This window comes from Zeus faber (assembly GCF_960531495.2).
Source record: "Zeus faber genome assembly, chromosome: 14".
Taxonomy (NCBI): Eukaryota; Metazoa; Chordata; class Actinopteri; order Zeiformes; family Zeidae; genus Zeus; species Zeus faber.
Window position 1 is genome coordinate 1,210,001 of NC_137200.1, and position 13,381 is coordinate 1,223,381.

Sequence of the window (13,381 nt, forward strand, 5' to 3'; positions counted from 1 at the left end):
TTCTTGACGTCTCCAACATCGTTGGCGGCCATCATTTCTGCTCAACGTGAATCGACTTTCATCAGAGAACAGCACTGGCCCACTGGTCCCTCGTCCAGCGTAAATGCTCCCTGGCCCGTGCAAGACGATGATGCCTGTACCTGGTGGTGTGGTCAGGTACCCTTGCAGGTCGTCTAGCACGCAGACCACGCTGATGTAAACGGTGTCAAATGGTCTGACGTGACACTTGGGTGCCTCTCACCTCCCTTAAATGTGCCTTGAGTTGAGTGGCATTCATCATCCGGTTCCGCAGGGCACTGTTCACAATGACGCTGTCATCAGTGTGGGATGTAGCCAAAGGACGTCCACTTCTATGCATTTCTGTGACTCTTCCAGTCTCTCTGTATCTCTGTTGCAAGCTGCTGATGACACTCTGTGACACTCTAAGCTCAGTGGCCACTTCCCTGTGTGTGTGTGTGTGTGTGTGTGTGTGTGTGTGTGTGTGTGTGTGTGTGTGTGTGTGTGTGTGTGTGTGTGTGTGTGTGTGTGTGTGTGTGTGTGTGTGTGTGTGTGTGTGTGTGTGTGTGTGTGTGTTCACTCACTCACCGGCCACTTTATTAGGTACACCTTGCTAGTACCAGGTTGGACCCCCTTTTGCCTTCAGAACTGCCTTAATTCTTTCTGGCATAGATTCAACAAGGTGTTGGAAACAGGCCTCTGAGATTTTGGCCCATATTGACATGATTGCATCACGCAGTTGCTGCAGATTTGTCGGCTGCACATCCATAATACAAATCTTCCGTTCCACCACATCCCAAAGGTGCTCTATTGGATTGATATCTGGTGACTTTTGAGGCCATTGGAGTACAGTGAACTCATTGTCATGTTCAAGAAACCAGTTGAGATGCTTGAGCTTTGTGACATTGGTGCATTATCCTGCTGGAAGTAGCCTTTAGAAGATGGGTACACTGTGGTCATAAAGGGATGGACAACAATCAGCAACAGTATTCAGGTGTGCTGTGGCGTTTAAACCATGCTCAATTGGTACTAAGAGGCCCAAAGTTTGCCAAGAAAATATCCCCCACACCATTACACCACCACCACCAGCCTGAACCGTTGATACAAGGCAGGATGGATCCATGTTTTCATGTTGTTTACGCCAAATTCTGACCCTACCATCTGACAGCTGAAATCGAGACTCATCAGACCAGGAAACGTTTTTCCAATCTTCTATTGTCCATTTTTGGTGAGCCTGTGCAAATTGTAGCCTCTGTAGTTTCCTATTCTTAGCTGACAGGAGTGGCACCCGGTGTGGTCTTCTGCTGCTGTAGCCCAACAGCTTCGGTTCGATGTGTTGTTCAGAGATGGTCTCCTCTGACCTCTAACATCAACAAGGCATTTTCGTCCACACAACTGCCACTCACTGGATATTTTCTCTTTTTCAGACTATTCTCTGTAAACCCTAGAGATGGTTGTGCGTGAAAATCCCAGTAGGTCAGCAGTTTCTGAAATACTCAGACCGGCCCGTCTGGCACCAACAACCATGCCACGTTCAAAGTTACTTAAATCCCCTTTCTTCCCCATTCTGATGCTCGGTTTGAACTTCATCAAGTCCTCCTCACCAGATCTACATGCCTAAATGCAATGAATTGCTGCCATGTGATTGGCTGATTATCTATTTGTGTGAACAAGCAATTGAACAGGTCTACCTTATAAAGTGTGTGTGTGTGTGTGTGTGTGTGTGTGTGTGTGTGTGTGTGTGTGTGTGTGTGTGTGTGTGTGAAATATATATATATATTTTTTTTTTTTTAAAGGGTCCCTCATTGGCGCGTGCATCACCCCGTTGTGGATGGGCTGTCGTAAGCCACAATTCATCACAGCCATGGCACATGCAGATAGGAGGGTGATACGCTGTTTCTTAATTAAAAGCAAACAGATTAAAAATGATTAATATGGGCGTTGAGTGTTCCCATGGACCTCGAGCGGGACTGTTCATAAAATAAAAAGACACGGGGCAGTTAACCCCCCCGCAATCCTCCATCCCCCAAAATCTTAGCTAAGCCTCCAAACCCCCCCTGCCGCTGCACCGCCCGGCTTTGTTTGGGATCAGAGACGCCAACAGCTTATGAATGCTAATTATTTTCTTTCTGGGGTCCTGAAAAAAAACCATCTATGAGTATTTTATCTTTTCTAAAGAACCAGTCCATTTTTCATGGATGGATGGAAGGACCTTTCTTTCTTTTTTTGAATCGATATTTATATAGAGATAGAAATATTAACATAAATAAGTGGATAGATAAAAGACAATAATAATAACAAACAAAATAATGAAAGTATAAAAATATCTTGACAATACTTGGGGAAAAAGTGAAATATAAAATATACCTCTCAGTTAACTAACTGTACACAGCATTATTTGGGAAGGAAAAACCCAAGTTGAAGATATGTGTCTGTATTGTGGCAGGCCTACCTATGGGACAGCAACGAAGAGGTGGTGGAGTGGCTAGAGAAGCAGCTCGCTGAGGAGGAGGGCGCCCGCTCTGTCATCGACGAGAACATCAAGTACATCCGCAGAGACCACATCCTCAAGCAGATCCGCAGGTGAGTTTATACTTTTAGACCTTTATACAAATTTAATAATTTATATAAGACTTTTAATAAAAATCTAGCCACTGGGGGTGCACAAGCCAGTGTATCATCAGTGCCGGTTCCAAGCCTGGATAAATTACCAGATCGGTCGAGGCCCGTGTTAACAACGACCGCCACTAGTGCCGTCAGCCAACAAGGGTGCCAGTGGAAATTGTGCTACTGTCGGCCGAAGAAGCTGAGGGGGAAGGCGTGTCCGGAGACAGCAGGAGAGGAAGAAGGGAAGGAGAGTAGAGTGGAGAGTAGGAACTTTGAACGTTGACACTATGAAGGCTAAAGCGAGAGAACTGACTGACATGATGAAGAGAAGGAAGGTAGATGTACTATGTGTACAAGAGACCAGGTGGAAGGGGAGTAAGGCCAGGAGTATCGGAGCTGGGTACAAACTGTTCTACCATAGACGGGTGGCAGGAGAAATGGGGTCTTGAAGGAAGAATATGTCAAGAGTGTTTTGGAGGGGACGAGAGTGTCGGACCACGTGATGAGCATGAAGCTGGAAATTGATGGGGTGATAATGAAAGGGGTCAGTGCATATGCTCCCCAAGTTGGGTGTGAGATGGAAGAGAAAGGAGAATTCTTTAGTGAGTTGGATGTAGTGGTGGAGAGCGTCCCCAAGGGAGAGAGAGTGGTCGTTGCAGATCTCAATGTGCATGTTGGCGAAGGGATCTGAGACATAGGTGATGAGAAGGTGATAGATAGGTATGGTGTCAAGGAGAGGAATGTGGAAGGACAGATGGTGGTGGATTTCGCCAAAAGGATGGAACTGGCTGTTGTGCATACGTATTTCAAGAAGAGGGAGGAACACAGGGTGACATACAAGAGTGGAGGAAGGTGCAAACAGGTGGACTACATCTTTGCTTGTGCGCTGTTGCTGTTGCTGCTGTTGTCTGGTGCTGGAATTGACACTCCTGGTGTTGTCGTTGCTGCTGCTGCTGCTGGTTCTGTTGTTGGTGCCGCTAACCTTATACCTTAACTGGTGTTGTCGTTGCTGCTGCTAACCTTATACCTAAACTTAAATCTCGCTTACCTTATACCTCAACTTAACGTAACCTTATACCTCGACTTAACCATCTCTAACCTGAGTGACCTTTCCAGTTCCGGTGAGAGCTACTACTTCCGGTTCCGGTGATGTCTGTGCGTATACGTTGCTGCTGTTGTTGTTGCTGCTGGTGTCGATGTTGCTGCTGCCGTTGTTGCGGTTTCCGTGGCTTTTGTTGTTTTCTGTTGCTGTTGCTGCCACTGTGGTTGGATTTGCTTTTATTGTTGTTTTTGTTGTCTTTGTTGTTGCTTTTGTTGTTGCTGTTGTTTCAGGGGCATTCTTTTGAAATGACCAGCTGACAACTACGTTCTTTCTTTTTTGTATTTCTTTGTAAAGTGCATTGTGTTGCCCAGGTATGAAATGCGCTCTATATATAAAGTGTGACTTGACTTGACTTATGCAGGAGGTGCAATTTGAAAGAGATTAGTGACTGCAAAGTGGTGGTAGGGGATTGTGTTGCTAGACAGCATTGGATGGTGGTCTCTAGGATGACTCTGGAGGCCAGGAAGGGGAAGAGTTAAAGAAGTGCCAAAGATAAAATGATGGAAGTTGAAAAAGAGGAGTGTTGCATGCAATTTAGGGAAAAGGTACGACAGGCAATAGGTGGGAATGAACGGTTACTAGATGACTGGGAAACAATTGCAGAAGTGGTGAGGGAGACGGCCAAGAAGGTACTCGTGTATCATGCGGGAAGAGGAAGGAAGACAAGGACTCTTAGTGGTGGAATGAGGATGTACAGGAAAGCATAGAGCTGAAGAGGTTTACGAAGAAGAAATGGGATAGTCAGAGAGATGAAGAATGTAGACAGGAGTACAAGCTGATGCGGCGCAAGGCAAAGATTGAAGTGGCAAAGGAAAAGGCATACGACGAGTTGTATGACAGGTTGGACAGTAAGGAAGGAAAAAATGACCTTTACTGATTGTCAAGACAAATGGATCAAACTGGGAAGGATGTACAGCAGGTTAGGGTGATGAAGGATAATTATGGGAATGTGCTGACGAGTGAGGAGAGTGTTGAGAAGGTGGAAGGAGTACTTTGAGGAGTTGATAAATGAAGAAAGTGAGAGGGAGAGAAGAGTGGAAAATGTGGGGATAGTGGATCAGGAAGTGCAGCAAATTAGCAAGGATGAGGTGAGAACAGCATTAAAGAAGATGAAGAATGGAAAGGCAGTTGGCCCAGAAGACATACCTGGGGAAGCATGGAAATGTTTAGGTGAGATGGCAGTAGCGTTCTTAACGAGATGTTTAACACCATCCTGGAAAAGGAGAGGATGCCGGAGGAGTGGAGAAGAAATGTACTGGTACCCATCTGGTACCCATCTTCAAGAATCTCTTTTAATTTGTATTTTTTTTAACCTGTGCTGTCAGCATGCTGGGCATACAACACAAGAGTATTTGTATGCCATTGCATTCAGGACAGAGTTATTCTGCAAGTGGAGTTCAAGTTCTCAACCTGCAATGCAACTCTTTATTAATTCTTAAATCATTAAGAACTGCTGCAATAACTCTGTCTTGTGGATGACATGTAGAATGACAAGAGCACAGTTTTTGGTTATGGAGAGCCACCACCAACTCCCCTCTTTTAACTATTTATCATTTTTGGGTCTATAAACAACTGATCATTACTCCAAGAGGGGGAGAATCACCACGGTGACATAGAAACAAACATTTACACAAAAACATGGATGACATGTATTGAAAAACAGTGAATTAGGTCCAGGAAAACTGGAACTACAACTGGTCACGTGGCCTCTTCCTGTCATAATTATGGCAGCAAATGAGGGAGGAAAGGAGAGGAATGCAACCAGGATGCTGTAGAAGGTCGGTATTATCTTGCGGCGCCTCCAAGCAGCAGTAGGGGCCCCCCTGAACTCCACAGCCCGTGGACACCCTGCGGCCACAGAAGACCCCCGGGCCCCCAGAGGGCCGTGCAGCAACCCCCACGCCCAGCCCCGAGGAGCATGACCCAGTTCCAGGTAGCACGAGTAGACGCCGCATCCCAGGGCACACACATACAACCAACCCCCGGTGCAGGCACAAGACGCAGCTGCCGGGACAAAACTTGGGCCATCGGCGCAAGGCACGGCCTGCGGGCCCAAATCACGGCCCCACGGCGACAGACTGACACCCCACCCAAGCCGCCCGCCCCACGGGCAGACGGCAGGACCCCCACGCCCCGCACAAGGGGGAGGCTCGCCCCATGCAGCCAACTAGACGCCCCGCCCGGTGTGAGAGCCAAGTGCCCATACAACTAGCAGCGTGTGCCCAGTGTGGGGCATCCCAAGCCACCAGGCGCAAGCCGTCAGGACTCCAGCCAGGCCAGGAGGGGGGGCCCACCCGACCGCCCCCCGGCCAACCACGCCCCCACACCGACCCGCCAGCGACCGGCCACCCCAGGGGAAAAAAAAACCCACGCCTCGCAGCGCCAGCCAGGTTAAGGACTCAAGTTGACAGGACCAGACGGAACGCCTAACCAGCCCCGGCACGACGGGCCACTCCACCCCACGGGACGCAGAAGGACAGCCACCCTGCCCACGGGGCGGGCGACCCCAGAGGCGCGCCCGAGACCCAAATCAGTGACCCACACCCCCCGCCTCAACCAGAGCCCCAGAACGCACAACCACGCTCGGAACCTAGACACGGACGCCAGCTGCAGAGCACGTCCCCCCACCCCCGGTGACAGGCCAGCTCAACTCAGGTAAATGAGCGGGCGCCACCACCCAGACTACACCAACTCCCCCTTGGGGCCCCGGGATCCCCCAAGAACACCGGCCCACGCACCACAGATGTCCCCAGAGCTGCCCAGACATCCACCCAACTGCGGAGCCCCGGCAGACCAGGAGGACCCCCACATGCCCCAAAGCACAACGACATTGCACCAACTTAGGAAGACTCAAGTATTCAATGATGGAGTTATGTCAGTGATAAAAGTAGCCCATATTTAATTAAATTAATCAAAATTGTTTTGGGCTGTTGCCAATAGTTTTTCCATTGAGATGTAATCTATTAATAACTGCAACCATTGGGATATGGTAAGATTATCTCTCTTTTTCCAATTGAGTAATATTGTTTTCTTGGCCATTGTTAAGGCGATCAAAATGGGTTGGAGGTGTTTCAGTGGTCGGTCGGCTGAGGAGAGGTCACCGAGAAGACATATAGACGTGGAGAATGGAATGCTGCGACCCAGAAGGGTTGATAGCTTCTTGGTGATGTTGGTCCAGAATGCTAGGATAGGTGGGCAGAGCCAGAAGGCATGAAAGTAGTCATCTCTGGTATCAAGGGAACAGTGAGAGCAAATGTCTTCATCAACAAAACCCATTTTGAACATTTTGTGTTCCATGATATGAGCTCTGTGCAAAATCTTATGTTGGATGAGTTACATTTTGGAGTTGCAGGTCATAGAAAAGGTGTTGTTGCAACTAAGCTTCCACAGGTTGATATCGGTGGGACCAGCAAGGTCTCTTTCTCATTTCATTATAGGTTAAGATAAGGTGTCGTCTGTTTTTAATAAAAGTTTGAATATTCTGGAAAAGGGATTTTTCAAGTGACTCATATGAGTGAGAAGTTCAATCATTTCAGGTGGTTGTAGGATGTTGTTCGTCAATTTGATTTTAACTTTTAGAGACTGCTGTAATTGAAGGAAGCCGTGGCCACCGATATAATAGCTTTGGGTTAAGGTTGGGAAGGATATAAGCGAATTGTTTTCAAAAATGTGTTCCGGATGAGTAATTCTTTGCCTTTTCCAAGACCAAAAGATTATTGGTCTGTTTTTAACCAGGAAATCTGGGTTGTGTCAGATTGGCGTGAATTTGTTTGGAGATAGTGTGACCACTGGGTTTGTAGAATTTCCACCAGGATGACAGAGTTGTTGCGATAAATGGGTTTTTAAAGCAATTATGTTTCCTTATAGATTCAGTAAGGAATGGGGGATGGGATAATGATAACTCCTGACATTCAGATTGTTCAATGTCTCGCCATCCATGGGCCAGTTGTTGCTGTGGTTGTAAAAATTTAATCATAAATTGAAGATGGTTTGCCAGATAGTAGTATCTAAAGTTTAGGGCTGCTAGGCCTCCACAGTCTTTGTTTTTCTGTAGTGTTTCTAGTATAATTCACGGTTTCTTGTATTTCCAATAAAATTTGTGGACTATTGAGTTGAGAGTATTAAACCAATGTACTGTTGGTTGCACTGGGGTCATTGAAAATATATCGTTTATTTTTGGAAGTATATTCATTTTCACTGCTGCTATCCTACCAATTAGTGAGATGGGTAGGTTGTTCCGTTGAATGAGGTCTTCAATGGATTTGAGCAATGGAGTGAAGTTAAGGGAAAACAAATCTGATAGATTGGGGGAGATATCAATACCAAGGTATCTAATATTGCCCGTTGTGTTGGTTAAGTGAAGTTTCTGGGTTGTAGCATTACAGTCCCCCCCAATGAGTGGTAAGACTGTGGTTTTAGTCCAATTTATTAAATAGTCTGAGATAGCTGAGAATTTAGATATAAGATTGAACACCTCCAGTAGGGAGGGTTCCGTATATACAACAGGATATCGTCTGCATACAAACTGATTTTGTGAACAGAGTTTCTTGTTTGTATGCCTACAATAATCCTGTTTTGACAGATAGCCGCCGCAAAGGGTTCAGTAAAGATGGCAAATAGTAAAGGGTAGAGCGGACATCCTTGTCTTGTGACGCGTTGTAGAGTGAAATGCTGTGAAGTGTAACCATTGATAATGACAGAAGCAGATGGAGAGTTGTAGTGGATTCTGATCCATTGAATGAGGGACTCTCCAAAGCCAAATTTGTTGAGGATTTAAGAGAGATATGTCCAATTAACTCTATCAAATGCTTTTTCGGCATCCAAAGAGGCAATGATAGTATTAAAGTTGTTCCTTTTAGATATGCCCATCAGACTGAATAATCGACGCATATTGCTGGATGAGTTTCTGCCTTTCACAAAGCCCGTTTGATCTGGGTGAATTATAAATGGAATTCTTTTTTCAGTTCTTTTGGTTAGTGTTTTGTTGATAATATTGAGGTCGCAATTAATAAGGCTTATGGGTCTGTAACTGGAGGTGAAGGTTGGGTCCTTTTTGGGTTTGAGCAAAACCAAAATGGGAACAGTATTCATGTGCGTAGGCATGGTGGAGGTTGACTTGACCTCCGCCACCATTCTGATGAATAATGGGGAGATAAGTGGCCAGAAGTGTTTATAAAATTCCACTGGCGAGGATGTTGAGATTTTCATTGGGAAGTGACATGAATGGACAGGATTATGAATGAGTACATTAGAGGGACAGCTCAGGTTGGACAATTTGTCCACTGTCCTTGAGATGGTTTGGACACATGTGTAGGAGAGATGAGTTACATTCGGGAGAAGGATGCTGAGGCTGGAGCTGCCAGGCAAGAGGAAAAGAGAAAGGTCAAAGAGAAGTTTTATGGATACGGTGAGGGAGGACATGCAGGCGGTTGGTGTAAGGGAGGAAGATGCGCAGAACAGAAGGTATTGTAGGCAGATGATCTGCTGTGGCGACCCCTAACGGGAGCAGCAGAAAGAAAAAGAAGATAAGACGTTTATCAGACTGCACAGGGTGTTCGCAGGTCCCTTTTAAAATGTCTTGAATTCAGTTAGACATACTGTATGTGTCAAACTGAATTTAATTGGCACTTAAAAGGCCATAAACTTTCGAATTCACATGGTCATTTGAATATAGATATTTTGTCAGTTTTTATTTTTCCATGTCTTAACCCTAACCTTTTTTTGCCAAAGTGCTTCTGCATCAAGTCAACAATACTGATGTTAACCATAACTCAAACCCCTAAGCCCGAACCTCATACTTCATAGCCGCTTGGAAAAATGCCTATTCTAGGGTTGAGCTTAGGGTTAGGGTCATGTGTTGAGGGGCATCCATTGCCATCTTGTCCGACCCAGTGTTTGAATCAGAACCCGCGGTTTTGTGACTTAATAGTTATGAGTCAGGGCGACATGCCTTTTGGAGTTCAAGGAAGTGATGATCTGTGTTTTAGGGTTAGGTCACTTTATACTTAGGTCCAAAGTGAGGAGTTAGGATTAGGTCTATTTATACTTAGCTTCATACTGTACTTGCCTGTAGAGAGAAATCCAAGAAAATCCTCGTAGTTACTTGTTTCAATTTCTATGAAAAAATAAATGCTTAGATTCATTCCAGTACCTAACCTGACAGGTACCTAATCTGAGCTAAATGAAACTGTTCTAATAACAGTTCATAGAATCATTTTGTTCATAACCTGCCCGCAGGGTTTGTACCAGGTTCTTGACGTGATTAAAGTGCTTGAATTTCCTCCCCAGAAATGAAAGTACTGGAATACCTTGAAAAAGCCCCCTTTGTGCTCGAGTGCTTGAAAGGTCCTTGGAAAAAAATACGGTCATTGAAAACCGGTGATATTCCCTCTGGTTTTGTTATTCAAATCATAACGTAAGAAATCATTTTTACAAGAGATTGACAGATTATGCCAGGGAAATGGAAATTTAATCCAGCATGATTGTTAATAGACACTAATAATAGTAATAATAATAATAATTGGTATTATGATTATAATAATACTAATAATTATTAGTATTATTATTATTATTATATACTAATATAAATAATAGACAATGAAACTAAGATTATATTTTCATTAATTAAGATTGAAAATGTATTATACAGTATTTGTTTTTGTGTGAAGTCCTTGAAAATGAAAGAATAGTTCATTAAAAGGTACTTGGAAGTCCTTGAATTTAATTTTGTAATGCCAGAATTAACCCTATTCCCTGATAATGGTAATACTTTCCTTTGTGTTCCAAATATATAGTTGTTACCTGCAATACCCTTAAATTCAACCGTGTCTTGAAAAGTATTAAACATGACTCCCCTCACAGCCTGGTGCAGGCCAACCCAGAGGCGGCCATGGACTCCATCGTCCACATGACGCAGCACATCTCGCCCACGCAGCGCACCGAGGTGGTGCGGATTCTGTCCACCATGGAGACCTCAGCCTCCTCCTAGACCCTCCGCCCACGGAGCTCCGAGCCCCAGAGCCGGAGGAGCCGACACCAAGGCGGACGCCGGGGACACCTATTTACCCGTCGATGTGATTCTTGCCGGGGAAAGGAGACCTTTCTTTGCCATGGTCACACGCGTCTCAACAGGTTTAACACACGGATATGATTCAGCGCAATTACGCAAACGGGACAAAAGCTGAGATGGATAAGAAAACGTGCAACATTGTTGTCCAGGTTTTTTTGTTGTACATTTTGGGATAATTAGCCAACAAATAACAAATTTGAACTTTTATTATGTTAAAACACCACCATATTTTGTGACAAACATCTTGAACGAATTGTGATTTTTTTTCATTTGGTTATTATATATTGCAGGAGTTATGTTTTATGATTGTGTAATAATTATCTAATAACACACCGTACTAGTTGATAAAAGTGAATTACATATTCATTTATATCAACTAGTACTCCGTTTTTTCAAAATACGGCAAAACGTACATCTGGCGTTTAAGGTGTTTGTTACAAAATGCGGGTGATAATAATGACGGTCAAACTAAGTACATTTTGCCAAGTTGTTACAAAAGGCAACATTATTACACGATACATTGTTAGTGTCTTGCCTTTTCTTTTCCTCTATTTTGAACACAGTACTCACTGAAATGGAGACTACTACTAGTTGCTTGTTGATAATCATTGACATTTTTCCTTTTTAACTGGAGTACTTTTGCAACGTTGCAGTCGAGGATTTAAAACTGCACATTAGGTTTTTTTTTTAACTGTGTGTGTGTGTGTGTGTGTGTGTGTGTGTGTGTGTGTGTGTGTGTGTGTGTGTGTGTGTGTGTGTGTGTGTGTGTGTGTGTGTGTGTGTGTGACAAGGGAGCACTTAATTACCGATCAAACATGGGAAGGGGGGCTGCTGGGCGCTGGACAGAAGAGCCCAGCGGGAGTGGGGAGGGGGGTCCCATTCAGAGCCCCCCCCCCCCAAGCAGGCACGATGGCAGCTGTCACCGTACACACACACACACACACACACACACTACTTTGAATGCACTTTACCCCTCGCCACGTGCACTGTTGGGTCAGGTGCATACACACCCATACACTGAGAAAATGTAGTTTTTAGATCAACTTAAAAAAAAATGTAAACCTGTATTGGTGAGGTGTTCTCCACCTGAAATTCAGAAATTAAGACACTCATTTCAAGTTTAGAAAACCAAAAAAAAATTGAAATCTTTACGTTTAACAAACATTTTTTGAGTTGATCTCGACTCCATCAATTTTTTATTTTTATTTTTTGTCTTTTTTTCTGCACACACATGCACAGCGTTGATAAAGATAATGTCTTACACTGAGAATATGTTTAATTTTCATCCTTGGCTTGTATTTGCTGCGTATTCCAAATAAATATGAGTAGAATTTTTTTTCCCTAGTTTTCTGAAATAAATGAAAAAAATAATAATTATTGTTTGTTTTGTGGAAAAACTGATTTCCTGTTCACTGAACTAAATCATGTTTTTGATATGCAAGACTCTACTCTAGTCAGTTGTTTACTGTATCTGTAAATGTTTGACTTGAACACCTTTTTCATTTACTGACTTTCCATGGTGGAAATGGGACAAAGTGAGTTGCAAAGTTGTTGCTGAGTCATAGAGACAGGTACTGATTCTTTATGGTATAATGTTGGAATAAAATATATATATATCTAACAATACCGCAAATCACCACCCTGACGCGAACCTCTCTTGTTCTTTGTACACGCTGCTATATGTCGTAGGGACCTTCTGAGACAGGGTGTGCTTACTTTCCAAGGTGGCTGCTTGTTTATATGAACAAGGATGAAGAGTGAATTGACCGTTATGAACTCTGACAAAGGTATGTTAAAATAAAAATAAAGCACTTAACTTTCTTTGCGCAAAATCGTCATGTTTTCTTTTCACATTGGCATACGTAAGCAGGACGTTAGGAACTGTCACAGAAATTGAGTTTCTGACAAATAATACTAATTTCATTTTGCAATCATTAACTTTTTTTTTTTTTTTTATGTTGATGCTCTGGAAGATAGATAGGTCACTCTATTGGAAGTCTCATTCATTTTGCCTGTCGGAACAAAGTCTTAATACTCCTGAGAGATGTTTGTAGATTACTCTGAAATGATAGCCTCTTCTCATTGCTTAACCCACAGATGATTTGAGCGGATTTCTTTTTTTTTTTTTTTTACATCAAGAGTCTTAGACCAGATGAAACGGATCAAAAAAGCCTTTTTGTTTTTCTCGGGGGGGGGGGGGTTATCCTGGACTTGTTCTTTTATCCTGTCCCCTTGGCTCTGTCAACTCTATTACCGTCCTCTAACAACAAATATGTAAGACAAACTGAGTTGCACGCACCCAATACCCACCACAATTATAAAGGCCCAATAAGAAAATGAGTCATTTGGCGGTATAATTGGAAATGTGGCTTGCCTGGTCTCCCTGAGGATCTTTTTGCTCATTTGTGGGGGGCATGCTAGGCTGGTAATTCTTCCTTTAATCACTGACAAACTGCAGAATCAGGCCCTTCAGTCTGCCGGTGAAATACAAGAGGATTGTTTACGGATGAAAAGTTTTGTCTTGATTCGAAGTTTGAGAGAAATGTATTGTTTTTTCTCTCATGTTTAGATGTGGAGACAGACCTATAAACAATTAAAAAGACGGA

The 13,381-nt window shown here is 43.8% G+C and overlaps 1 protein-coding gene across 1 annotated transcript in view; it reads left to right on the forward strand.

Moving 5' to 3' along the window:
• Positions 1-12,580, forward strand: part of acaca (acetyl-CoA carboxylase alpha) — a 97,973-nt gene extending 85,393 nt beyond the window's left edge. The window contains exons 53-54 of the mRNA XM_080014421.1: positions 2,444-2,580; positions 10,568-12,580. Coding sequence (XP_079870547.1) covers positions 2,444-2,580; positions 10,568-10,694 — 264 coding nt within the window. The 3' untranslated portion in view covers positions 10,695-12,580. The remainder of the gene's footprint in view (positions 1-2,443; positions 2,581-10,567) is intronic.
• The last annotated feature ends 801 nt before the right edge of the window (positions 12,581-13,381 follow it).